Source organism: Scyliorhinus torazame, chromosome 15 (assembly GCF_047496885.1).
Source record: "Scyliorhinus torazame isolate Kashiwa2021f chromosome 15, sScyTor2.1, whole genome shotgun sequence".
Taxonomy (NCBI): domain Eukaryota; kingdom Metazoa; phylum Chordata; class Chondrichthyes; order Carcharhiniformes; family Scyliorhinidae; genus Scyliorhinus; species Scyliorhinus torazame.
The window spans coordinates 97303238-97330757 of NC_092721.1; the positions used below are offsets into that span (position 1 = coordinate 97303238).

The 27520-nt window shown below is 49.1% G+C and overlaps 1 protein-coding gene across 4 annotated transcripts in view; it reads right to left on the reverse strand.

Moving 5' to 3' along the window:
- naalad2 (N-acetylated alpha-linked acidic dipeptidase 2) overlaps positions 1-27520 on the reverse strand; it is a 189975-nt gene that overhangs the window by 43092 nt on the left and 119363 nt on the right. For all 4 annotated transcript variants that reach the window (XM_072476461.1, XM_072476459.1, XM_072476460.1 and 1 more), the window contains 2 exons: positions 18241-18332; positions 15505-15595 (listed from right to left, as the gene is read on the reverse strand). In XM_072476461.1, coding sequence (XP_072332562.1) covers positions 15505-15595; positions 18241-18332 — 183 coding nt within the window. The remainder of the gene's footprint in view (positions 1-15504; positions 15596-18240; positions 18333-27520) is intronic.

Genomic DNA, 27520 nt, shown 5'->3' on the forward strand with positions numbered 1-27520 from the left:
GCAAAGCAATTCCGAGACCCCGGCAGCGCACTGGTTCTCGACGACATGCTGGCACTATGCCTCAAACAAAAACTATACTACGATCAACATGCGATCCCACTCAAGCCACTGACAATAGGTGACACCATCAAAATCAGGGACCCAGAAGGCGGATGGTCTGAGTCAGCCACGGTGATCAGGCAGGAGGCATCGTGGTCCTACATTGTCAAATCGTCTGCGGGAGTACTTTTCCGCCGTAACCACCAGGATCTATTAGAGATTCGACCTACAACGCCAGTATTTCCCACACTGGACTTGACCGAGTCCATTTGTCCACAGGACGTTCCTCGCCACACAATGCCAGACAGTACTCTTGATGACATCAAGCCATCATCCCCACTACCACCGTTAAGACGCTCCAGCAGAAGCCGTATGGCACCCGACCGATAGATTTGTAACGACACTTCAACACACCCACACGACGAATATGAACATTTCTCACGATGGACTCACAACACTGTTAATTTTTTCTGTATTACTTTATTATTTTCGCAGTGTGCAGATTTGTTTATTCTCACCACTTGTTATGTACAGTTTTCTTGCGGCCAATCTATAAAACATTTCAAATCAAAAGGGGGGGGGGATGTAGTGATCTGTACATCTGTACATACACCAGGGACTGCAGCACAGATGTAACAGCCACATCATCACTAGAGGGCAGCATCAGAGATGGGTATAAAGGGTCGAGCCCAAGGCAGGATCCGCCTCTTTCAGAATCACAGGGCTAGGGAGCAGCAGCAGACAGACAGCTCAACATAGGCAGTTTACCTTAGCTTCACTGGTCATGCCTCTTGACTGTATTATATCTAGTTAAGCTCTGGAAACAGAACAAACCCTTTGTATAAAGTATTTATGTTAACTGGAAGTCTACAATCTTTATTCAGACCTAGAGAATAACATAGGTTTCACCCCCACAACCCAACACTGACCCCTGAGGCACGCCACTAGTCACTGGCTGCCATCCTGAAAAAGACCCCTTTATCTGCCTTCTGCCAGTCAGCCAATCCTCTATCCATACCAGGATCTTACCCTTAATACCATGGGTTCTTAACTTATAGAACAACCTCCCATACTGCACCTTGTCAAAGGCCTTCTTGAATCCAAATAGATCACATCCATTGGTTTTCCTTCGTCTAACCTCCTTGTTACCTCCTCAAAGAATTCTAACAAATTTGTCAGACATGACCTCCCCTTGACGAAGCCGTGCTGACTCAGTCCTATTTTATCATGCACTTCCAAGTATTCCTCAATCGCATCTTGAATAATGGACTCTAAAGTTTTGCCAATGACCAAGTCAGGCTAACCAGCTTATAATTTCCCATCTTCTGCCTCCCTCCCTTCTTAAACAGGGGTATTACATTAGCCATTTTTAAGTCCTCTGGGATACTCCCTGCCTCCAGTGATTCCTGAAGGATCATCACCAATGCCTCCAGTGTCCAGAGCTGTCTCCTTTTGAACCCTGGGGGTGTAGTCCATCTGGTCCAGGTGATTTATGCACCTTCAGACATTTCAGTTTCCCCATAGTCTTCTCCTTAGTGATAGACACTACATTCACCTCTGCCCTCTGATTCTACTAAAATTCTGGTATCCCACTGGTATCACTGACTGTAGTGAGAATCAGCTACAGATTAGAAGGAAACATCTCCTTTCAACTGATTTCTCTTTGTCAATTCACATTGTAAGATCCAAATGAAAAATAGAGCACCTTAATTTTTCAAATAAATACAGAAAACAGTCAACAGGTCAGGCTGCATAGAAACATAGGATATAGGAGGAAGCTACTCGGCCCTTGAAGCCTGATTCACCATTCATTATGATCATGGCTGATCATCCAACTTTAGCCTGTTCCCTGCCTTCCCGCTATATCCTTTGATTCCTTTCGCCCCAAGAGCTATATCTAATTTCTTCTTGAGAACATTAGCGAATTCCACAGACTAACCGCTCTCTGGATGAAGAAATTTACATGCTAATCTCTTATGTGGGACCTTGTCGTGAGCCTTCTGAAAAGTCTAAATAAATCACATCTACTGGCTCCCCTTCATCAACTCTACGAGTTACATACTCAAAACATTTCCGTAGATTTGTCAAACATGATTTTCCTTTTGCTAGTCCATGCTGACTCTTCGAATTCTGCCATTGTTTTCCAAGTCCTCTGCTTTAAATCTTTTACAATGGACTCTAGACGTTTTCCCATTATTGTCGTCAAGCTGACTGGTCTATAATTCTGTTTTCTCTCTACCTCCCTTTTTAAATAGTGGAGTTTTGTTAGCTATCCTCCAATCTATGGGAACTGTTCCAGAGTCGAGAGAATTTTTGAAGATGACCACCAATGCATCCACTATTTCTAGGATACTTCCTTCAGTACTCTGGGATGTAGATTACCAGGCTCGTGGGATTTATCAATCCCATCAATTTCCCCAACATCATTTTCCTACTACTATTGATCTCCTTCAGTTCCTCCCTCTCATTAAAGCCTGTGTTCCCAACATTTCTGGTATGTTATTTGTATTCTCCTTTGTGAAGACAAAACCAAAGTATATATTTAGATGGTCAGCCATTTCTTTGTTCTCCATTATAAATTCACCTGTTTCTGACTGTAAGGGACAACTATATTTCTCTTCACCAATCTTTTACTCTTCACGTACCTATAGAAAATTTTACATGGACTCTTGCACCCAACACAAGTACAAGGAGCTCATGGATTTCAACTAATCAGCTGTCAAACCTCCTCGAAAGCCGTACCCCCCAATCCCTCAACCCAACCCCAGCATAGCCCTGAATACATTTTTCTCCATCTTCCCTTCCATTAAGCCTTCCCCACGCTCATCTTGTCTGCAAGGCCAAACTTCTGCTCCCTCAACTTCATTCCCATCAACTTAATCGCACATGTCCCTTCCGGACTCTTGTCATCTGATATTGTTAATGGTTCTCCCTCCTGCAGCCTGAGGGGACAGTGAGAACAGCAGAGGGCTTGAGGGCTCAGTGAGGACAGCTGAGGGCCTGAGAAGACAGTGAGAACAGCAGAGGGCCTGAGACACAGTGAGGACAGCAGAGGGCCTGAGGGCACAGTGAGGACAGCAGAGGGCCTGAGGGGACAGTGAGGACAGCAGAGGGCCTGAGGGAACAGTGAGGACAGCAGAGGGCCTGAGGGCACAGTGGGGACAGCAGAGAGCCTGAGGGCACAGTGGGGACAGCAGAGAGCCTGAGGGCACAGTGAGGAGAGCAGAGGACCTGAGGGCACAGTGAGGACAGCATAGGACCTGAGGGCTCAGTGAGGACAGCTGAGGGCCTGAGAAGACAGTGAGGACAGCAGAGGGCCTGAGGACACAGTGAGGACAGCAGAGGGCCTGAGGGCACAGTGAGGACAGCAGAGGGCCTGAGGGGACAGTGAGGACAGCAGAGGGCCTGAGGGGACAGTGAGGACAGCAGAGGGCCTGAGGGCACAGTGGGGACAGCAGAGAGCCTGAGGGCACAGTGGGGACAGCAGAGAGCCTGAGGGCACAGTGAGGAGAGCAGAGGACCTGAGGGCACAGTGAGGACAGCATAGGACCTGAGGGCACAGTGAGGACAGCATAGGACCTGAGGGCACAGTGAGGACAGCATAGGACCTGAGGGCACAGTGGGGACAGCAGAGGGCCTGAGGGCACAGTGGGGACAGCAGAGAGCCTGAAGGCACAGTGAGGATAGGAGAGAGCTTGAGGGCTCAGTGAGGACAGCATAGGACCTGAGAGCACACTGAGGACAGCAGAGGGCCTGAGGGCACAGTGAGGATAGCAGAGGGCCTGAGGGCACAGTGAGGATAGCAGAGGGCCTGAGAATACAGTGTTGACAGTAGAGGGCATGAGGGCACAGTGAGGATAGCAGAGTGCCTGAGGGTAGAATGGGGACAGTAGAGGGCATGAGGGCACAGTGAGGACAGCAGAGGGCCTGAGGGCACAGTGAGGACAGCAGAGGGCCTGAGGGCACAGTAAGGACAGCATAGGGCCTGAGGGCACAGTGAGGACAGCAGAGGGCCTGAGGGCACAGTGAGGACTGCAGAGGGCCTGAGGGCACAGTGAGGACAGCAGAGGGTCTGAGGGCACAGTGAGGGCAGCAGAGGGCCTGAGGGCACAGTGAGGACAGCAGAGGGCCTGAGGACACAGTGAGGACAGCAGAGGGCCTGAGGGGACAGTGAGGACAGGGCTCAGTGAGGACAGCAGAGGGCCTGAGGACACAGTGAGGACAGCAGAGGGCCTGAGGGGAGAGGGCTCAGTGAGGACAGCAGAGGCCTGCGGACAGACTGAGGATAGCAGAGGGCCAGAGGAGACATTGAGCACAGCCGAGAGCCAGAGGGCACAGTGAGGACAGCAGAGGCCAAGGGCAGAGTGGGGACAGTATAAGGCCTGAGGAGACAGTGAGGACAGCAGAAGGCCAGCGGACAGACTGAGGACAGCCGAGGGCCAGAGGGTACAGTGAGGACAGCAGAGGCAATGGGCACAGTGAGGACAGCAGAGGCCAAGGGCACAGTGAGGACAGCAGAGGGCCTGAGGACACAGTGAGGACAGCAGAAGGCCAGAGGAGGCAGTGAGGACAGCCGAGGGCCTGAGGACACAGTGAGGACAGCAGAGGGCCTGAGGGGACAGTGAGGACAGGGCTCAGTGAGGACAGCAGATTGCCTGAGGGCGCAGTGAGGACAGCAGAGGGCCTGAGGACACAGTGAGGACAGCAGAGGGCCTGAGGGCACAGTGAGGACAGCAGAGAGCCTGAGGGCACAGTGGGGACAGCAGAGAGCCTGAGGGCACAGTGAGGAGAGCAGAGGACCTGAGGGCTCAGTGAGGACAGCAGATTGCCTGAGGGCGCAGTGAGGACAGCAGAGGGCCTGAGGACACAGTGAGGACAGCAGAGGGCCTGAGGGCACAGTGAGGACAGCAGAGGGCCTGAGGACACAGTGAGGACAGCAGAGGGCCTGAGGGGACAGTGAGGACAGCAGAGGGCCTGAGGGGACAGTGAGGACAGGGCTCAGTGAGGACAGCAGATTGCCTGCGGACAGACTGAGGATAGCAGAGGGCCAGAGGAGACATTGAGCACAGCCGAGAGCCAGAGGGCACAGTGAGGACAGCAGAGGCCTGAGAACACAGTGAGGACAGCAGAGGCCAAGGGCACATGGGGACAGGAGAGGGCCAGCGGACAGACTGAGGACAGCCGAGGGCCAGAAGGCACAGTGAGGACAGCAGAGGCCAAGGGCAGAGTGGGGACAGTATAAGGCCTGAGGAGACAGTGAGGACAGCAGAAGGCCAGCGGACAGACTGAGGACAGCCGAGGGCCTGAGGGCTCAGTGAGGATAGCAGAGGGCCTGAGGAGACAGTGAGGACAGCAGAAGGCCAGCGGACAGACTGAGGACAGCCGAGGGCCAGAGGGTACTGTGAGGACAGCAGAGGCCAAGGGCACAGTGAGGACAGCAGAGGGCCTGAGGACACAGTGAGGACAGCAGAAGGCCAGCGGACAGACTGAGGATAGCAGAAGGCCAGAGGAGGCAGTGAGGACAGCCGAGGGCCAGTGGGCACAGTGAGGACAGCAGAGGCCAAGGGCACAGCGGGGACAGTACAAGGCCTGAGGAGACAGTGAGGACAGCAGGGGGCCTGAGGGCACAATGAGGACAGCAGTGGGCCTGAGGACACAGTGAGGACAGCAGAGGGCCTGCGGACAGACTGAGGACAGCCGAGGGCCGGAGGGCACAGTGAGGACAGCAGAGGCGAAGGGCACAGTGAAGACAGTAGAGGACCCGAAGACACAGTGAGGACAGCAGAGGCCAAGGGCACAGTGAGGACAGCAGAGTACCTGAGGGCAGAATGGCAACACCAGAGGGCCTGTGGACCCAGTGAGGCTAACAGAGGGCCTGGGTGCACAGTGAGGACAGCAAGTATGGGTAACTGGCTTGAGCGTTATTACCTTTTGTTGCTGTGAGACTGTGGTTTAAATTAATGTCAGCAAAACTATAAACAGTTTTCATGTTAAAAGTAATTTAATTTAAACTAGATAATCGACATAATAAAACTAAATATAAAAAGCTTAATCAAACATGAAAAACAGTGAGGTAGTGATGGGTATGCAGATTTTGTCGTCGCTGTAGCATGTGGATGTTGGGGGAGTCAAAGAGATCCTGAGCAATCACATCTGTAGTGAGTTTTTGCAACTCATAGAACTTAGTAAGAACTGGCATCCGAGCAGAGATTGCAATGCATCAGGGAGTCTTATCTTTGATCGAGGCGTCAGTCCAATTCATTAACGTAGCTATTAGTTTGGACTTGGTCCCAGTCAGTGACAGAAGGATGCAACCTTGGGTAAGCTTGGTATGGTCATCTTGACTGGAGTGATGCAGGGGTTTCAGCCTTTGACCTTGTCTAACAGGTATGAGGTGCTTTCCACCTGTCGGATACAAGGGCAAACTAAACAGGGTACCATGGTACAAGCAGTAGTAGTTGGGAGCAAAAAGAAATGCAGCAGTGGTTGAGGATAGTATATTCAGAGGTATAGGTAGTGTTCTCTGCAGCCATGATTTGGAGTCCTTATGGTTGTGTTGCTTCCCCAGTGCCATGGTTAAGTATATTTTCACATTGCTTGAGAAGAACTTTGAGTGGAAGGGGGGAGGACGTGCTCCACGTAGAAACTAAGAATGAGGTTCTTAGTTCAAATTAATAAATAGAATCTTGAATGTAATAATCTCTGCATTATGACACATGTAAATTGACATTGGGTCAAACTGATTACAGAATTGAATGTCTGGCTGAAAGAGTAGTCTGGGAGTCAGGGATTTTGATTCATGGGCACTCGTACGAATGCTGGTGAAAGAGGGAGCTGTAATATTGGGACAGAATCCACTTAAGTCAGGTTAGAAACAGACTCCCAGTGAATCAAATAACGACCACTGGAGCCTGGCTCGAAATTGGAATGGGCCGTCTCTGTGGGTTAAAAGCAGAGAATAATAATAATAATCGTTATTGTCACAAGTAGGCTTACATTAACACTGCAATGAAGTTACTGTGATAAGTCCCTAGTTGCCACATTCCGGCGCCTGTTTGGGTGCACAGAGGGAGAATTCAGAATATCCAATTCACCTAACAGCACGTCTTTCGGGGCTTGTGGGAGGAAACCGGAGGAAACCCTCGCAGACACACGCACAGTGACCCAAGCAGGGAATCGAACCTGACAGAATACGAGAAATAAGAGGAACTTTTAACAAAGTAGATATAATACTCACAGAGGAATTTAATCTTCATACAGGTCAGACAAATGGGGCAGCACGGTAGCATTGTGGATAGCACAATTGCTTCACAGCTCCAGGGTCCCAGGTTCAATTCCGGCTTGGCTCACTGTCTGTGTGGAGTCTGCACAACCTCCCCGTGTGTGCGTGGGTTTCCTCCGGGTGCTCCGGTTTCCTCCCACAGTCCAAAGATGTGCAGGTTAGGTGGATTGGCCATGATAAATTGCCATTAGTAACCACAATTTCCCTTAATATTGGGTGGGGTCACTGGGTTATAGGGATAGGGTGGAGGTGTTGACCTTGGGTGGGGTGCTCTTTCCAAGAGCCGGTGCAGACTCGATGGGCCGAATGGCCTCCTTCTGCACTGTAAATTCTATGAAAATAAAATTGGCAAGAATGGTTTGGAGGACGAGTTCATGGATTGCATTTGAGACCATTTAGTAGAAAACCAACCAGGGTTGAAGCTATTTTAGATCTTCTCTGGTGTCGTGACTTAATTAGTAATGTAATAGTTAGGAAAACTCTCGGGAAGAATGATTATAATATGATAAATTTCATGTTGAGTTCAACAGTGACATACTTAATGCTGAATGGAGAGTCTCACACTTAAATGATGACAATTACGCAGGGATGAGGGAAAGTTTGATGATTGAGAATTTAGATTTAAAAATATAACGATAGAAGGAGGATCATTTAAAGAAGTAAGTCTTTATTGTCAATGAATATACATTCCATTCAGAAAGAAAAACTCCGTGGGACAAATAATCGACAAATGACTAATGAATAAGGTTAAGAATAGTATTAGATTAAAAGAGTAGAAGTGTAGAAAACTTGTGGATTAGGAAAGCGTTAGAAACCAGCAAAGGACCAAAAATTGATATATATTAATGGCTTAGATGAAGGAATCAGGTTTCCTGATTAAACAAAACTAAACAAGGCTGACATAAAGAGATCTTTAATTGAAAGGGAATCAAGAAGAGGATTGGGCAGCAAAGTGGAATTCAGGTTGAAAATTAGCTATGATTTTATTGAATGACTGGGTAGTTCAAGTAGCCTGCACCTGCTCCTATTTCTTAAATTCCAGGATAATTTGAAGTTAGACTGAGAACTTTTAAGGTCCGAAAGTGGTGGCATTAAGCCTATTTGTGAGTATTGTGATGTACAGCGAGCAATAGTACAGAAGATCTGTGCTCCAAAACTTGCCGCACCCCTAGGCAAGCTGTTCCAGTAAAGCTGCAATGTGGAAAATTGCTCAGGTATTCCTGTACACAAACCACTGGACAAATCCAACCAGTCAATTAGACTTATCAGTCTACTCTTGTTAATCAGCAAAGGGATGGAAGAGGTCATCAACAGTGCTCTCTAGCATCACTTGCTGAGCAATAACCTGCTCACTGACGCTGAGTTTGGGTTCCATCCGGGTCACTCTGATCCGGATGTCATTCCAGTTCAAATATGGACAAAAAGCTGAACTCCAGAGGTGAGGTACAAGTGATTGCCCTTAACATCAAGACAGCATTTGACAGAATGTGGCATCAAGGGGCCCGAGCAAAACTGGAGTCAATGGAATTAGGGGGGAAACCCTCTGCTGGTTGGACTCGTACCTAACACAAAGGAAGATGACTGTGGTGGTTGTGGAGGTCAATCACGTCAGTTCCAGGATATCACGACTGGAGTTTCTCAGGGTATTGGCCTCGTCCCAATCACCATCAGTTGCTTCTCCAAGACCTTCCTTCCATCATAAGATCAGAAGTGGGTCGTTCGTTGATGATGGCACCATTCGCGACTCTTCAGATACTGAAGCAGACCATGTCAATATCCATCAAAACCTGGGCAATGTCCAGGCTTGGGCTGACAAGTGAAAATAACATTCACGCCACAAGTGCCAGCCATCAACCCTTGGCATTCCATTACCATCACTGAATCCCATACTATCAATACCCTGGGAGTTACCACTGACTAAACACTAGTCCCCAAACCCTGCCTACCATCTAAAAGCCTCGAGTCAGGAATGCAATGGAATTCTCTCCCTTGCCTGGATATGTGCAGCTGCAACAACATTGAAGAAGCTTGATACTGTCCAGCAGAAAACAACCCTCTGGACTGGCATTATGAGATTCATAAATGTCAGAGAAAAAAATTATTCTATATCCATCTTAAATGGAAGATTCCTTATTTTGAAACTGTCCCCCTAGTTCTAACCTCTCCCAAAAGGGAAACATCCTTTCAGTATCCAGCCTGGCAAATCCCCACAGGATCTTGTATGTTTCAATAAGATCACCTCGTATTCTTCTAAACTCCAATGGATACAGGCCTACCCATTCCAACCTTTCCGGTTACCTCCCACAGGCATCAGTCGAGTGGACCCTCTGTGAACTACTTCTTTCTTTTTAAAAATATTTTTATTCGGGTATTTGCAAGTTTTTGTAATAATAATAACAGCGACATAAACATGGTACAATAAACATTTCCGCCCACATCACAATCTTCACACACCCCAACCATAAAACAACAGTCCGGCCCCCCCGCCTTTGCAATTCTGCGTCTGCTGACATTTTAATTTTCCCCAACAAAGTCGACGAACAGTTGCTACCTCCGGGTGAACCCTACCATTCACCCTCTTAAGGCAAACTTTATTTTCCTGAGACTGAGAAACCCAGCCATGTCACTAACCCAGGTCTCCACACTCGGGGGCTCCGAGTCCCTCCACATTAATAAGATCCGTCTCCGGGCTACCAGAGAGGCAAAGGCCAAGCCTTCGGCCTCTTTCGCCCCCTGAACTCCCTGCTCTTCCGACACTCCAAAGATCGCCACCTCCGGACTCGGCACCAGCCGTGTTTTGAGTACCGTGGACATTGCCTTAGCGAAACCCTGCCAAAACCCTCTGAACTTCGGGCATGCCCAAAACATGTGGACATGATTTGCTGGGCTTCCCGCGCACCTCACACACCTGTCCTCTACTCCAAAAAACTTGCTCATCCGGGCCACTGTCATGCGTGCCCGGTGGACTACCTTGAATTGTATCAGGCTAAGCCTGGCACATGATGAGGATGTATTAACCCTGCTTAGGGCATCCGCCCATGGACCCACCTCTATCTCTCCTCCTAGCTCGTCCTCCCACTTGTCCTTAAGCTCTTCCACTGGAGTTTCCTCCGCATCCAAAAGTTCCTGGTAAATATCTGATACCTTCCCCTCTCCCACCCAGGCACCGGAGACTACTCTGTCCTGTATCCCCCGTGGCAGCAGCAGCAGGAAGGCCGGAACCTGCCTTCTCAAGAAGTCTCGCACCTGCAAATACCTAAACCTATTCCCTGCTGGCAATTCAAATTTATCCTCCAAGGCTTTCAAGCTGGGGAAGCTCCCGTCTATAAATAGATCCCCTATCCTCCTAATTCCTGCCCTTTGCCATCTCTGGAACCCACAATCCAGCCTACCCGGTACAAACCGATGATTATTATAAATCGGGGTCCAAACCGATGCTTCCTCCACTCTCTTATATCTCCTCCACTGCCCCCAGATTCTCAGAGCCGCCACCATCACCGGACTTGTGGAGTATCGGGCCGGCGAGAACGGAAGAGCTGCCGATATCAGTGCTTCCAAACTTGTGTCTTTACATGACGCCGCCCCCATCCGCTCCCACACGACCATGTGAACTACTTCTAATGTATTTATATCCTTTCTTAAACAAGACCAGAACTGCTCACAGTACACCAGATGTGGACTCACCAATACCTCATATAACTGCAGCAAAACATCTCTACTTTTACATTCTACTCCCCTTGCAATAAACCACAACATTCAATTTTCCTTCCGAGACAGTTCCTGTACCTACATACCAACTTTTTTGTGATTCATGTACCAGGACACCCTGAATACTCTGTACCCAGAGTTCTGCAATCTCTCTCCATTTTAATAATGTGCTTACATTTTCCCACATTATACTCCCACCTTCCAATTTTATGCTCACTCACTTACACTATCTATGTCACTTCGCAGATTCCTGGTGTCTTCTTCACAACTTACTTTCCTACCTATCTTTGTACCACCAGCAAAATTAGCAACCATATTTTTGGTCCCTTCATCCAAGTAATTGATATAAATTGTAAAGAGCTGAGGCCCCACCACTGGTCCCTGTGACACTCCTTTCGTCACATCCTGTCAACACAAAAATGACCCATTTATCCCTACTCTCTGCTTCTTGTTAGCTAACCCAATCCTCTGCCCATGCTAATTTGTTACTCCCTACACTTTGAGCTCTTATATTGTGAAGATAAGCTCTTATACTGTGAAGTAACCACTGATATGTCACCTTATAAAATGCCTTCTAGAAATGTAAATACAGTGCATCCAAAGGTTCCCCTTTATCCACATTGCTTGCTTTTTTCCTCAAATAACTAATAAATTAGTCAAATATGATTTGCCTTTCATAAAGTCTTGATGGCTCTGCTTGATTGGGTTGATATTTACTAAGTGCCCTGCTTTAACCTCCTTAATAATAAATTCCAGCAATTTTTCTGTGACTGATGTTAAGCTAACTGGCCCGTAGTTTCCTGCTTTCTGTCTCCTACTTTCCTTGGAATTAAGAGTCACATTTGCTATCTTCCAATTAGATGAGAACTTTCCTGAGTCTAAGAAATTTCAGAAATATATGCAAACAAATCTTTGAAGGTAGCTGGTCAAATTGATAAGGAGGTTAAAAATGCACATGGAACCTTGGCTTTATAACTAGCAGCACGGTGGCACACTGGTTGCACTGCTGCCTCACACCGCCAGGGATTCTGGCCTTTGATGACTCTGGAGTTTGCACATTCTCCCCGTGTCTGCATGGGTTCCTATAGATTAACAATGCATCTCATCCTCTCCTTCTTAAATGGGAGGCTCCTTCATTTGAAACGGTGTCTCCTATTTCTAGTTCATCCCACAAGAGGAATATCATTTCATCATTCACCCTGCCAAGTCTCATGTTTCCATAAGATCGCCTCTAATTCTTCTAAACTCCAATTGACACAAACCCAACTTGTCCTCATAACACAACCCTGTCACCCCAGGAAATTTCTCTGCACTGCTCCCAATGCAATTGTATCCGTTCTAAAATGAGACAACCAAAACTGTACACAGTACTCCAGATGTGGTCTCGCCCTGTGCAATGGTAGCAAAACTCCCTACTTTCAGACTCCACTCCCCTTGCAATAAATGCCAACATTCCACTTGCCTTCCTAATCACTTGCTGTACTTGCATACTAAAGTTTGTGACTCTTGTACTAAGGCATCCAGATCCCTCTGTATCACAGAAATCTGCAATCTCTCTCCATTTAATGACTCCATTCCTGCCAAAGTAGACAAGTTCACATTTTCCCACATTATATTCCATCTGTCAAATTTTTGCCCTCTCACTTAACCTATCCATGTCCCTTTGCAGAGTCCTCACAACTTACTCTCCTACTCATCATTGGGTCATCAGCAAACTTAACGACTGTACATTCCGATCCTTCATCCAAGTCATTGATATATATTGTAAATAATGGCACTGATCCCTCTGACACTCCACTGGTGACATCTTGCCAATCTGAAAATGGTTAATTTCCTGTGAGTTAATAAATCCTCTATCTATCTGTCAGGGGCTGTTTAGCACAGGGCTAAATTGCTGGCTTTGAAAGCAGACCAAGGCAGGCCAGCAGCACGGTTCAATTCCTGTAACAGCCTCCCCGAACAGGCGCCGGAATGTGGCGACTAGGGGCTTTTCACAGTAACTTCATTTGAAGTTACAATAAGCGATTTTCATTTCATTTCATATCCTAATATGTTACCCCCTCCTACAGCATGATCTTTTGTTTTGTATAGTAATCTTTGAAGTGTTACCTTGTCAAATGCCTTTCGGAAATCCAAGTGCACCACATCTACAGGTTGCCTTTATCCACATTAGATGTTACTTCCTCAAAGAATGTCAATAAATTAGTCAAGCATGATTTCCCTTTCAGAAAACTATGTTGGCTCTGCCTGATTACATTAATATTTTTGTGAGAAGGAAAACAAAGTGATATTTCTCAAGCTAGCAGTGAGCTTAATTGAAATAGTTTTGGAGGCCAGAGGCAGAGACATGAAGTGAAGTGGAACAGAATTAAAATATCTACCAAACAGGAGCTTAGGGTTGTATTTCCGGGTGGGAGGGAGGAAAAGTGGTCACTCAATCTGTTTGTTCTCCTCAATGGAAAAAGGCACTTCTGTGATCAACAAATCTACTGTATTAGGTTGGAAGGAGTGAAAGTAAATGATGGTCTCACTGAAAATAATACTTGGGACCATCTATGTTGGGAAGGGAGATGCAACGCAAGGAACTGCGACATCTCCAGAGCTTGTACAGGGAGGTGACAGAGAAAGGAGAGCAGTTGTTCCGAGTGATTGAACAGTAGGCTTGGTATCACGGAAGACACTGTCCCTGCAGAAAGTTGAAAGAGGCAGGGGGAGGAAGATTATTTTGTTTAAGGATTATGTTGAAGTTGGCAGAAATGATGGAGAATGTTCCAAATGTGGAGACTGGTGGTTGGAAGGGGAGGGAAAGAGGGATCTAACTTCTGGAGGAAGAACAAGTGAATTGAACAAATTCCATCAATGACCAATTGCGCCACAGAATTAGATTATCTAGTCATTCAATTCCGTTTTTGGGTTATTTTTGGTTTAGGCTGTCTGTTGTTTTCTCGTAAAACAGTCCATGTGCTCCAGAAAGTAAGCCGCAGTGTGAAGCACTTGAGAAAGTTGAATATGATAACGCACCAAAGAATTGCATTTCATTCTTCCTTCAGTCATGCCTATCAACTTCAGGAGAAAGTTATTTGATCGCTCACCAACCCTACCCATCTGCCACACTGCCAGTTCACCCACCTGCCACACTAGCCACTTAGCTCATCCACTTATCCAGCCTACCACACAGCCCATTCACTCATTCATCCACTCACCCATTCATTAACATTCACACTGCACAGTTAAACCTACCTAATGTCAGCTAATGCAATAAAAAGGTGTCAAGAAGATTGGATAAAATAAAAATTAAGAATTGGATGAAAGAGAACTGATAAGTGTTTGGCTGCATTGAGAGCTTCTGATATGTGCATTAGCCTAGCAGCAGGGAAAACAGATGTTTACTTGAGTGAAGTGGAGAACAGTAGAGCACAGTACTGCAAGGGCTAAAATTGGAGAGCAGGCGTTCAAATGCAGAAGAATGCATGTCGCACTTACATACCTGACTTCTACAACTAGTTGTTTAGATAAGGCAAAAGGGATAAACCATATATTAGTGGCAGAGTTAGTCTTACACTGGAGGAGAACAACTAACGAGCGACCAAGACCCAGCTAGAAACAGATTTCCCAAAAACAAGTTTCTATGCTGAAAGCTGCTGTTTTGAACTCTAGGTTCTACGCTGAACTGGGAGAAGTGTTTCCCAAAATGAAGATACAGGTCATGTGTGGTAATTATTTGCTGTATTTGGCTCTTAGTGCTAAAACTTATGGGGTGTTGTTTTGGGAAAGGGTAATTCTTGGAATTTAGGAAAAGTAGATAGATCTGGAATGGAGTTCATTAATTAATCCACAGATACTGGAAATCTGAAATAGAAACAGAAAATGCTTGATGAACTCAGCAGGTCTGGCAGCATCTGTGGAGAGAAACAAAAGTTAATTATTGTAATTAATTGTAATTTTGTTCTATATTGTTGCCTCTCTTGTTACAGTTTACTAAACGTTATTTTATTTGAATGATTACAACAAGACTGGACCTTTCCTCTGGTTTTCATATCTTTCCTCATATTCTAGCAAATTGCAAACTAAACAATTAAGAACCCGCATTTTAAGTGACCCTCCTGGGTTTTGGGATACCATCACATTTAACGAGGTTCTTAAAAAAGACTTCTGCTTTGCTCTTCACTGCTTTCTGTGAGGATTTCTGTGCTGAGGGAGTTCTCCTGCATTGTGGATCAGATATCAGAGCCTTTTCAATGTATGCAGATATAAGTAGGTAGTTTTCTGTCTGATCAGCATCAGGCATAGGAGTTCAAATTCTGATCGCAAGTTTTTGGCCATTTGTTACATAATTTCTTTACCCTTGCTAATAGAATATTACCTCCAAGCAGCAATTAAGGCATAGTAAAGACAATATGAAATAAATTAATATATCAGTAAACATGGACCAAAATTCCAACAATCTACTTAGTGTACTTGTTGAATACACTCACCCTGTTTTTTGTATACCGTGCACGGCCAGATGTAATGCCAAGTCGCTGAAAATAAACTTCAAAATCACTGCCGGATCCCAGTTTTCTTATCCTAAATATATTAACAGACCAGAATAATTGTAACACTAAATTTAAAAAACCTTACAAGAACCTTACAAAGAAGCTGTTTCTTAATTTTAAATATGTATAATATGGAGTACATCTACTAGATTCTTCACATGCCCTGTGCCCTATCACACGTGTTGGCTTGAAACCGGTCAGCAAAATATTTGGAAGAGAACAAAGAACTGTCTATGTTTAAGATGAGCACAACATATGCAAAAACGTCTTGTTGGTAAGATTCTTAATTATACACATCATATGATCTTCTGAATAAGAACCTTTCTTTACATAACAGCAAATGCCACAAAGGTGAAACAGTGTTGGTAAAAGGTTTTAACTATCAAGTGTTTAATGTACCCTTTTGCTTATCGAGAAACAATAAACCAAAATGTCCTAATCGGACAGTTATACCTTTTAATGGTGTCTTGGATGTGCTTGTTAGGTGAATTGGACAGTCTGAATTCCCCCTCTGTGCACCCGAACAAGCGCTGGAGTGTGGCGACTAGGGGCTTTTCACAGTAACATTGCAGTGTTCATGTAAGCCTACTTGTGACAATAATAAAGATCAATAATAATAAAGTACGAAGTCTTACAACACCAGGTTAAAGTCCAACAGGTTTGTTTCGATGTCACTAGCTTTCGGAGTGCTGCTCCTTCCTCAGGTGAATGAAGAGGTCTGTTCCAGAAACACATATATAGACAGATTCAAAGATGCCAAACAATGCTTGGAATGCGAGCATTAGCAGGTGATTAAATCTTTACAGATCCAGGCTAATCACCTGCTAATGCTCGCATTCCAAGCATTGTTTGGCATCTTTGAATCTGTCTATATATGTGTTTCTGGAACAGACCTCTTCATTCACCTGAGGAAGGAGCAGCGCTCCGAAAGCTAGTGACATCGAAACAAACCTGTTGGACTTTAACCTGGTGTTGTCAGACTTCGTACTGTGCTCACCCCAGTCCAATGCCGGCATCTCCACATCAATAATAATAAAATCAGTGATAGGAAGTTGATTAAATCTCTACATTTGGTGAATGTGTGAAAACTACATTTGGTTAATTCATATACTCTTTGTAAAATAAACCAGATTGTTGGTTGGCAATTGGCCTCATTTGGCACAATTGCTTATAGATCCCCTTCCAAAAGATAGGAAAATTCATGTGGCAATGGTGTGAAATGAGCATATGCAGTACACATTAAGAAGGGTCTTCTTGTTTTGTTTTTATGCAACACCAATGCTGAGCTAGATATTGGTCAGTTCATTGGAGATATGGGGCATGATTTAACTAGAGTCCCGTTGTGGGTGGGTTTAGCGTGGTGTTCCCCTGCACTTGTAGCACCAGAAACCACCTCACTATTGAACAGGACTGTTAATTTTTCAGGCCTCTGTAGGAAAGGCCTGGTCAGGGCCGCACTTATCTTCATTTCCTTCACTGAGCTCTACCTGTCAGGGCAGGAAGTGATCAGGGCGTCATTTGATCTCTCGATCTCCCAACACTAGCCCCCCCCTATGTCCTCAAGCTCCACACTTCACCTCATAGGGGGAGGGCAACCCCCCGACCCGATATCCGTCATGGTAAAAATGCCACCTTGGCACACTGACAGTATCAGGCTGGCACCTGGGTGGACCTGCCAGGGTGCTCAGGTGGCATTCTGCCCAGAGACTGACCACCCGGGGTACTCCGATCGCCTGGGAGACCTCCCACCTAAATGCCATTCCAACTGGTCCCCTTTTCTGGAGTTCAGTGCTAAGTGGTGCCTGACTGGGGTCGTCTCGGTGAGGCAGTTATATCCCAGGGTGTGGTTAGCTCTTGCGGAGAGATGTCTAACTACACACTTAAATATGCAAATTTAGGTCCCACCCATTGTGAGGGGGATCCAGATTACGATATCTCGTGAGATGCCGTTAGATTAATTCAAGTGAGGACAGCATGGTGGCACAGTGGTTAGCACTGGGACTATGGTGCTGAAGACCCGGGTTCGAATCCTGGCTCTGGGTCTCTGTCCATGTGGAGTTTGCACATTCTCCCCATGTCTGCGTTGGTTTAGGGCAGCACGGTGGCGCAGTGGTAGCACTGCAGTCTCACGGCGCCGAGGTCCCAGGTTCGATCCCGGCTCTGGGTCACTGTCCGTGTGGAGTTTGCACATTGTCCCCGTGTTTGCGTGGGTTTCGCCCCCACAGCCCATAAATGTGCAAGGTAGGTGGATTGGCCACCCTAAATTGCCCCCTAATTGGAAAAAATTAATTGGTACTCTAAATTTATTTATTTTTTAATGAAAAAAAATGTCTGCGTGGGTTTCACCCCCACAATCCAAAAGATGTGCTAGTTAGGTGCATTAGCCACACCAAATTGCCCCTTTATTGGAAAAGAAAATTGGGCACCCTAAATTTATTTTTAAAATGATTAGTTTAAGTGCTGCTCCCGTTTGCTAGTGGGGAGTTGGCGAGCAAGGTCTCGGCAAATCAGCTGGCGGGACAGTCCTTTGCGGCGTAAAGCCCGTGGGGTCTCATTAAGTGGACCCATTAATGTTTGATACTGGTGACGGCCTTGCCGGGTCAACTGTTGGGAACCCCGTGGCAGTCCCAACTCACTACCAAATTTAGAAATGTTTCCGTTAAACGTTTGGCTGACCTGGGAGCTTCCTTGTAGCCTGTCCAAGGATCTTTCTCATACCAACTCTGGTAAAGGGATTTTCCCTCATAACCATCATCAGGACTAGGGATCTAGAAAGGAGGCAAAAACAATCAAATCATAATTTTCCACATTTTACTATTAGCCTACTTTAGCTACATGTCAATCCATAAATATTAATGTTTGTAAAATCCTTTGTTAAAGTAAGTGCTGATTTCCCCTCCAAGCCACACTCCATCCTGATTTGGAGCTATATCACCGTTCCTTCATTGCTGCTGGGTCAAGATGCTGGACTCCCTCCCTAACAGCACTGTGGGTGTAACTACACCACATGACCTGCAGCGGTCAACGGGGAGGCTCATCGCCACCATTTCAAAAGCAATTACAGATAGGGAACAAATGCTGGCCGAGCCAGCGGCATCCACAACCTGTGAAATTATTTTTAAAACTCTAATGGCTGAGAACTCTTTAGTCCGATAACAATGGAGGTCAGCAAGATACATCATAGAGTCATAGCCTACAGTGCAGAAGGAGGCCAGTCAGCCCATCGAGTCTGTAACGACCCTTCGAATGTCCACCCTTGCCCACTCCTCTTATTCCCGGAATCTCATAATCTAACCTGCACATCCCTAGACACTAAGGGGCAATTTATCATGGCCAATCCACCGAAATCGCACATCTTTGGATTGTGAGAAGAAACCGGAGCACCTAGAGAAACCCACGCAGACACAGGGAGAACGTACAAACTCCACACAGACAGTGACCCAAGACTGGAATTGAACCCGGATCCCTGGCACTGTGAGGCAGCAGTGCTAATCACAGTGCCACCGCACCGCCCTTCCTAGAATCTTTGGGGATTGGAGCTCTACTGGGTAGAAAGAGGAGGGTGATGACAGGCTGGAGGTTTGGGGGTGGGGGTGGGGGGGGGGGGGGGGGTGAGGACATGCAGGATTGTCTCACTTGCTTCTGCGCCTCCAACCCGGGTACGAGGGGTGTAAGTGGGGTGGGGGTGGGCGTTCAGGGTGCACAACGTTGTACTCGACCCACATAAGCACCGGGACACCCCCCTGGAGAGATGCCATGGCGTGGCTCCAACTGTCTCCTCACCCAGCATTAATGAAATGAAATGAAAATCGCTTATTGTCACAAGTAGGCTTCAATGAAGTTACTATGAAAAGCCCCAGTCGCCACATTCCAGCGCCTGTTTGGGGAGGCTGCTACGGGAATTGAACCGTGCTGCTGACCTGCTTTCAAAGCCAGCTATTTAGCCCAGTGTGCTAAACCAGCCCCTATATAGTCTATATCTGCATCTGCACACCCTGATGATACCCAGCTAATTGTGATGCTTTATCCAACACCGCCCCCCCCCCCCCCCCCCACCCCAGGACAAGACAGCTCACAACCAACGTGAGCGTATGAGAACCGGAGGGGGTTCTCCTGTGCTGCACCCCCTAAATGTTCACAAACAGAGGGCCCTGGACCTCGCTGGGGGATCCGCCACCCAGGAGGGCGCGACATGCCAGGTCGGAGGCGCAGAAGCAAGTGAGACAACCCTGCATGTCCTCGCCCCCCCCACCCCCACCACCCCCCCACCCCCACTCAGCCCGTCATCACCCCCCTCACTCTGGCCACTGCAGCCTCGATCCCCTCCCCCTCACACTCTGGCCACTGCACCCCCAATCTCCTCCCCCCTCACACTCTGGCCACTGCACCCTCGATCCCCTCCCCCCTCACACTCATGCCACAGCACCCTCAATCCCCTCCCCCCTCACACACTGGCCACTGCATCCTCAATCCCCTCCCCCTCACACACTGACCACTGCACCCTCGATCCCCTCCACCCTCAGACATGCCACTGCACCCTCGATCCCCTCCCCCCCTCACACACTGCCCCCACCACCACCATACACCCGGCCCAGCATGTCTAATGAACCCCGTTTCGTTGTGTTCCCAAGGGCCAGCCGCCGAACGTCCAGGGTCGTCTCGGCCAAGACACAGCCGACCATCTCCAACCTCAAGCGCACCCAGGGACGCACGCCAGAGGGTGGCAGTCAGTCGGACAGGAGGGCCATCCTCTCAGCATGGGACGCTGGACGGAGACGCACATACGATGGACAGAGACAATACTGAGGGCCACAGGACGGACAGTGACGATGACGCACAGAGAACGGCCACACAGTCCGCGGATTCACCTGAAGGGCAACACGACATGGCCCGCATGCACCTTGATCCGGGCCATGAGGGGGACCAGTACACACCAGACTTCCTAACGGATGATGACCTCGAGCTAGGGGCACTGCCGTCTGCCACACCATCCACCATCGCAGAGACACTCACCTCAGTTGGGCAGATAAGTGATGAGGCTCCCGGGTCACGGTCTGGTGCACACCACACAGCCGAGCCGGTACAGCAGGTGGAGTTTGGAGCAGCCGAGGGGCTGGACGGTCGGAGGGCAGCCCAGGCCCAGCAAACAGCTGCCACCCAGACGGTTCCCGGGTTCCTGGATGTACTTGACCCACCCGGACAACCGATGCATGTGGACACCGAGGGACTGAATAACGGGATGAGGGCCATCTTCCAGGACCTGGACACGCAGTTGAAGGAGTCCATTCGCATCCAGGAGCAGGGAGTGGTGCCGCTCATCGCGGCCAACCAGGCCGACACCGCACGGGTGGCATCCGCGGTGGAGGCAATGGATGAAACGGTTTCGGCCATGGGTCAGGTTCTGCAAGGCGTTGGGCTTCACCTGCACGCGTCATCCATGGCCCAGGAGAGGGCTGCCCTCTCACAGGTAGCCATGCGCCAGAGCCAACACGACATTGCCGCCGCTCTCCGGGCCCTGGCCGAGTCTCACCATGCCATGGCCTGGTCCCAGCAGGCGATGGCACAGTCCCAATAGTAGGTCGCGGAGAGCATAGACCGCCTGGCGCACGTGATGGATGGCGTAGCGCACTCACAGGTTGAGGTTGCACAGTCCCTGACAGGAATGTCGCACTCCCTGGACTCCGTCTCTGCGAACATTCGGACCGTGGTCGATACCGCTGCAGGCCTCCAGGACTGGCAGCGCCAGGTGTCGGTGGTGCGACGGGGCATGTCTCCGATTGCACCTCCATCCCACAGTGACGCCAGGGGGCCACTGGGCTTCCCGAGGGAGGAGGAGGTTCTGGGGCCTTCCCGGTAGCTCCATCAAGGGACGTCTCGGTACACCGGCCTCCCCCGTTTCATCCCTGGCGCATCAGGTGGGCAGCGGACAGGACAGGGTGGCACCACGCCACCCAGCACGCCCGCCGAGCAGCCTGGCCCATCGAAGTCGGGCCGCCACAGGAAATGCGTGCCGACGGGGAGCCATATCGCAGGGCGTGATTCTGAGCAGTTCGCCTCCACTCCTGCTGTACCATCTGGGAACACACCTAGACGTAGTGGTAGGGCCTGTAAGGCAAAGAAGTTAGAAACATAGTAAGTTGGCACGGGCGCAGGGCACAGTTTAGTTGTAGGGGGTAGGGCATCTGTATGTGAATGTCACAATTAAACTCACTGTTGCACTTATCTTGTAAGACTCTGTGCTATGTCCGGTGCCAGGGGGCTCGTGAGGGTGACCGAGTGGCGCTGGGGTTAACGAGCAGTTCAACGTCGATGCCAGATGTGCTGTCCCTTTCCCCCCTGTCTCCCAAAATCGGACACCGTAGCCCTCGGCACTCCGACGTCAGCTACCCCACACGGGCAAGTGATGAAATGTCCGTGATGAACGTTGTGACCACCGGAGTGCATGGTTCAGCTATAGCCATGAGTCAGACCTTGGCTGGCGAATCTGAGCTCATAGCTCATCGCAGAGCGGGCTGTCGTCATTCAACATGGCACTGATCACACCTGCTTACCCAATCATCACTGTTGTGCAATCCCGTAGTGCCGCAGTGGTAAGGTGATGTGGAATTGGTGCCGTGAACGCAGGGGAGGGGGTGCCGGGGTGGGTCCGGGGGGGGGGGGGGGGGGGGGGTCGTGCTGTGTGGTGCCGGTGCAAGTGGCAGTGTTCAGCGAGTCCCTCCCCCACGGTGCGTGAACCGTGCAGCCACCAACGCGTCGCGTGCCCGCTGTCCTCGGCGGTGCCGTCGTGCAGCCTCCTGGACGTAACCAGCGCCCGGGCAGTGTCTGTGTCCTGCGCCCCTCCCCCCACCCTGATGCACGCCATCCTCCTCTTCCTCCTCCTCCTCCCCTTCGTTTGCGTTAGCTCCGGTGCCGTCGGGTCCTCTCTCCGACTCCTCCACCAGGTCATCTCCCCTCTGCATGGCTATGTTATGCAGCGCACAGCAGACCACAACCATGCGACCGACCCTGTCGGGATGGTACTGCAGGGCCCCTCCGGATTGGTCCAGGCATCTGAAGCGCATCTTCAGCAGGCCGAAGCACCGCTCCACCACACCCCTGGTTGCTGCATGGGCCTCGTTGTATAGGCTCTCCGCGTTGGTCTGAGGCTTCCGTATTGGCGTCATCAGCCATGACCTCAACGGAGAGCCCTTGTCGACCAGCAACCAGCCACTCAGCCGGGGGGAGGGGGGCATCCATCGAACATTGCGGGGATGAACGACTGTGCCAGAATGTAAGCGTCATGCACACTCCCGGGGTACCTTGCACACACGTGCATGATCTTCATGTGGGGGTCGCACACCACCCGAATGTTCATGGAGTATGCGCCCTTCCTGTTCATGAACACTTCCCTGTTGTCTGCAGGCGGGCACATGGGGACGTGCACACCATCGATGACACCCTGGACCATCGGTATACCGGCCACCTTGGCGAATCCACGTGCCCGTGCTTCCTGCTGTTCTCGGGGAATTTAATGTACCTGTCCGCGATGGCATACAAGGCGTCAGTCCCAGCCCTGATGCACCTGTGGACCGATGCCTGTGAGATCCCGGATAGGTCCCTGCTCGGCGCCTGGAAGGAGCCGGTAGAGTAAAAGTTTAGGGCCACCGTCACCTTGACGGAGACTGGTATCGCATGTCCTCCACCCGTTCCAAGTGGCGCGAGGTGCGCCACGAGGTGGCATATATGTGCGACCATCTCCCTGCTGAACCGTAGTCTCCTCCTGCATGTAATGTCCGGTAGTGCCTCGAACGACATTCTGTCACGGTACACCCTCAGCCTTGCTGGACGCCTGTAGCGCCCTGGCACCACCATCAGTGGCTCCTCCTCCTCCTCCACCCCCCCCCCCCCCTCCCCCCAAGCACTTCAATATCAGTGCCCGCCTCCTGTGCATTCCTCGCCGTCCGGGGGTCAATGTTCCCCTCGGCATCTCCCTGGACATTCCGGGCCTGAGCGCCTGCGGCCTGCGCGGCGACGACGGGCCACTCCGCGGCCATCCCCTCTGCTGCAGCAGCAACCACTGCATCTGCAGCCGCTGTGGGCCGTCGCAGTCTACGCTGCCGGATGGCCACCTGCAGAGCTGCGGCTCCAACCACGGCAGTGAACATCGCTGTCTGGTTGGCAACATGGTGACCTGCAGGAGGGTGGTGGGGGGCAGAGAAACGACATGTTACACGGAGGCTCTTCCACACCTCGCCAGCCGGGTTGCATGGGATCCCTGTGTGTCCCGGTGGCCTCGTCGCGCTGCAGATATGCAGCCAGCCTAACACCTGGTCACTGTCTGCGTCCAACGGTCAGTTCACACCGTCCTCCTCACCAGTGTGCCACTCGCCTGTGCCCTTCAGCCACACGACAACCTGCGGCCGTGTCCTCGTCACCGGCCTGCCATATCAGGGCAGCTGACATGTGGGATCCGCGAATGGACGACATCCTCCACACTCTCCCTTACCCCCCTCCCACCTCCACTCCCTCCCTCACCCCATCCGACCTCTACTCCCTCCATCACCCCAACTCCCACCTCCACACTCTCCCTTACCCCCCTCTCACCTCCACTCCCTCCCTCACCCCATCCGACCTCTACTCCCTCCATCACCCCAACTCCCACCTCCACACTCTTCCTCCCCCCTCCCACCACCACACACTCCCTCCCCCTCCCACCTCCACTCTCCCTCACCCCCCTCCCACATCCACTCCCTCACTCACCCCCTCCACACTCTCCTTCCGCCCCCTCACACCTCCACACTCTCCCTCCCACCTCCACACTCTCCCTCCCCCTCCCACCTCCACACTCTCCCTCACAACCCATCCACCTCCACTCCCTCCCTCACCCCCTTCCCACCTCCACACTCTCCCTCTCCCCTCCCACCTCCACACTCTCCCTCACCCCCCCCAACTCCACTCCCTCCCTCACCCCCCCTCCCACCTCCACACTCTCCCTCACACCCCTCCCTCACCCCCCTCCCACCTCCACTCCCTCCCTCACCCCCCTCCCACCTCCACACTCTCCCTCACCCCCCCCTCCCACCCACCCACCCCCGTTGGCCGCAGCGTTCTCGGGGAAGCCGACCCGGTCTGCAGGAGCGCTGGAACAGTCCGCTCACCTCCTCACTGCTCAGCGTCAGCCAGCATGACTGGCTGCCGACTTTATTTACCAGGTGTGAATGGCGACGGCGTGAACTGGGGTCACGCTGTCGGGCCTTTGGCCCATCTGGGCCGGAGAATAGCGGGGGTAGCGGAGAATCGCCATATTGGGTGTCTCGGGCGATTCTCCGGCCTGCGCCGCGCAGAACTCGACGGGGCCGATCTCGCCGCTTGGATGAATCGCGGTAGGCCGTCGGACCGGCATCGCGTGGAAAATGGCGCGATCGGCGATTATCCCAACCGGCATGGCATCGGAGAATCGCACCCTATATGTTCAATAGCTAGTAGTGCAGATTGCCTCGAGGCCAAACAGAAATATCTACTGAACTAACACATGCATCTTCAACAAGAACAGAGGACCTTGAAAAAGCTCAGTAGGTCTGCCATCATCTATCAGGAGTGAAACAGAATCTGTTTCCCCCCCTGACAGCAGGTCTGGCAGCATCAATGAGTTTTTCCATCTTCCTCTGATCTTGTTTCAGATTCCAGCATCCACAGTATTTTGCTTATTTTACAAGCATCATCTAGTCTGTAATGAATGCAAGAATAAGTGCACTTTTGACCATATGACCTAAGCTATAAACTGTGAATCAGTTCTGTTAAATATAATGGAGAAACAGTGACAAAATAAGCACGGCAGGCTTCTTAATTGTAGTGTTTGAATATAAATGCTGTATTAAATAAAAAATGAAAGCATATTCTTTAGTGTTTCGATGAGACAATTGCTATAATTTGAATAAGGGCCTTTCAATCCGGATCAATCACTTTAAATCCAAAGGGTTGGCAAGTCTTCCACTTTCATTTGTGAGCTGTGCTATCAAGGATAATCAGATACACATAATATTATAAGGAATCATCTGCACAGAACATTGTTTTTGATGAAAGGGATTATTCTACACAAAAAGCCTACATTTGAAGGGCGCAAATGTAAAGTTGATCATAATCTAAAACTAGGCATCAACATTGGTATTTAAAGGGATTGGATTTGATTTAGAGTGAATGGGATATGGCATTCAGAAAGATGGTGATTGGAATATGCTCACATTTCAAACTCTCAGCATCAATCAACATTAGCTCACAATAAAGCAGTGGCCATATTTAAGCATTACCGTATGCATGGTAACAGCTGCCATTGCTGGATCTTGGATGCAGATTAACTCTTGTTGCACAGAAAATTTGATTAAGAGAGTGTATTTCGACATTCTGTCCAACTGTCACAGGCAGCCATTCTTTACTAGCCAATAGGTGATAAGGATGCATTTCATTGCATCACTTTTTAAAACATGTCCACGGTGCTAAAAGTTTTATTGGAACCATTTAACTACAACATGAATGCATGCATTGAAATTATGAAAAGCTTTAGACTATAATATAATTGCAAATTGCATTGGGAAATCCACATGTAATTTATTACGATCCAGAACCAGACCCCAACAGTTGCTAAGATAGCGGACAGAAACCCCAATATTTAATTTAATTTCTACGACTGTAAGGTAAGGATATTATGCTCCAGGAGTGATTTCACACACAAAAGGGATATATGGTATATCAAAACAAACTTTATTGCTGACACATGGTTAAAATAACTTGACCATTCAACAAAATAGCTTACAATTACTCAATAAACAATGCTTAACTGTGAAATTAAACACAAACTCCTAACTCCTATCTTTTTAGCTCCACTTAAGCAAAACCTGTCTCAGGTCAAAATCCACTTTTAAACACAATTAGCAGACACAAGATTACCTGTATACTTGAATAGAATAGAGTCCCTTCTAAAAGACTGATTGGAGAGAGAGAGAGAGAAATCCGGTCATGAAACAGCCTTCAGATACTTGTCTGTCTCAGACTCCTGTTTAACTTTCCAGCCTTTAGCTAGGAAGTTAGCTAAGAAGGACCTAAAGAGAGAGCTAAGGAGAGCCAGGAGGGGACATGAGAAGTCTTTGGCAGGTAGGATCAAGGATAACCCTAAAGCTTTCTATAGACATGTCAGGAATAAACGAATAACTAGGGTAAGAGTAGGGCCAGTCAAGGACAGTAGCGGGAAATTGTGCTTGGAGTCCGAGGAGATAGGAGAGGTGCTAAATGAATATTTTTCGTCAGTTTTCACACAGGAAAAAGACAATGTTGTCGAGGAGAGTACTGAGATTCAGGCTACTAGACTAGAAGGGCTTGAGGTTCATAAGGAGGAGGTGTTAGCAATTCTGGAAAGTGCGAAAATAGATACGTCCCCTGGGCCGGATGGGATTTATCCTCGGATTCTCTGGGAAGCTAGGGAAGAAATTGCTGAGCCTTTGGCTTTGATCTTTAAGTCACCTTTGTCTACAGGAATAGTGCCAGAAGACTGGAGGATAGCAAATGTTGTCCCCTTGTTCAAGAAGGGGAGTAGAGACAACCCCGGTAACTATAGACCAGTGAGCCTTACTTCTGTTGTAGGCAAAATCTTGGAAAGGTTTATAAGAGATAGGATGTATAATCATCTGGAAAGGAATAATTTGATTAGAGATAGTCAACTCGGTTTTGTGAAGGGTAGGTTGTGCCTCACAAACCTTATTGAGTTCTTTGAGAAGGTGACCAAACAGGTGGATGAGAGTAAAGCAGTTGATGTGGTGTATATGGATTTCAGTAAACCGTTTGATAAGGTTCCCCATGGTAGGCTACTGCAGAAAATACGGAGGCATGGGATTCAGAGTCATTTCGCAGTTTGGATCAGAAATTGGCTAGCTGGAAGAAGACAAAGGGTGGTGGTTGATGGAAAATGTTCAGACTGGAGTCCAGT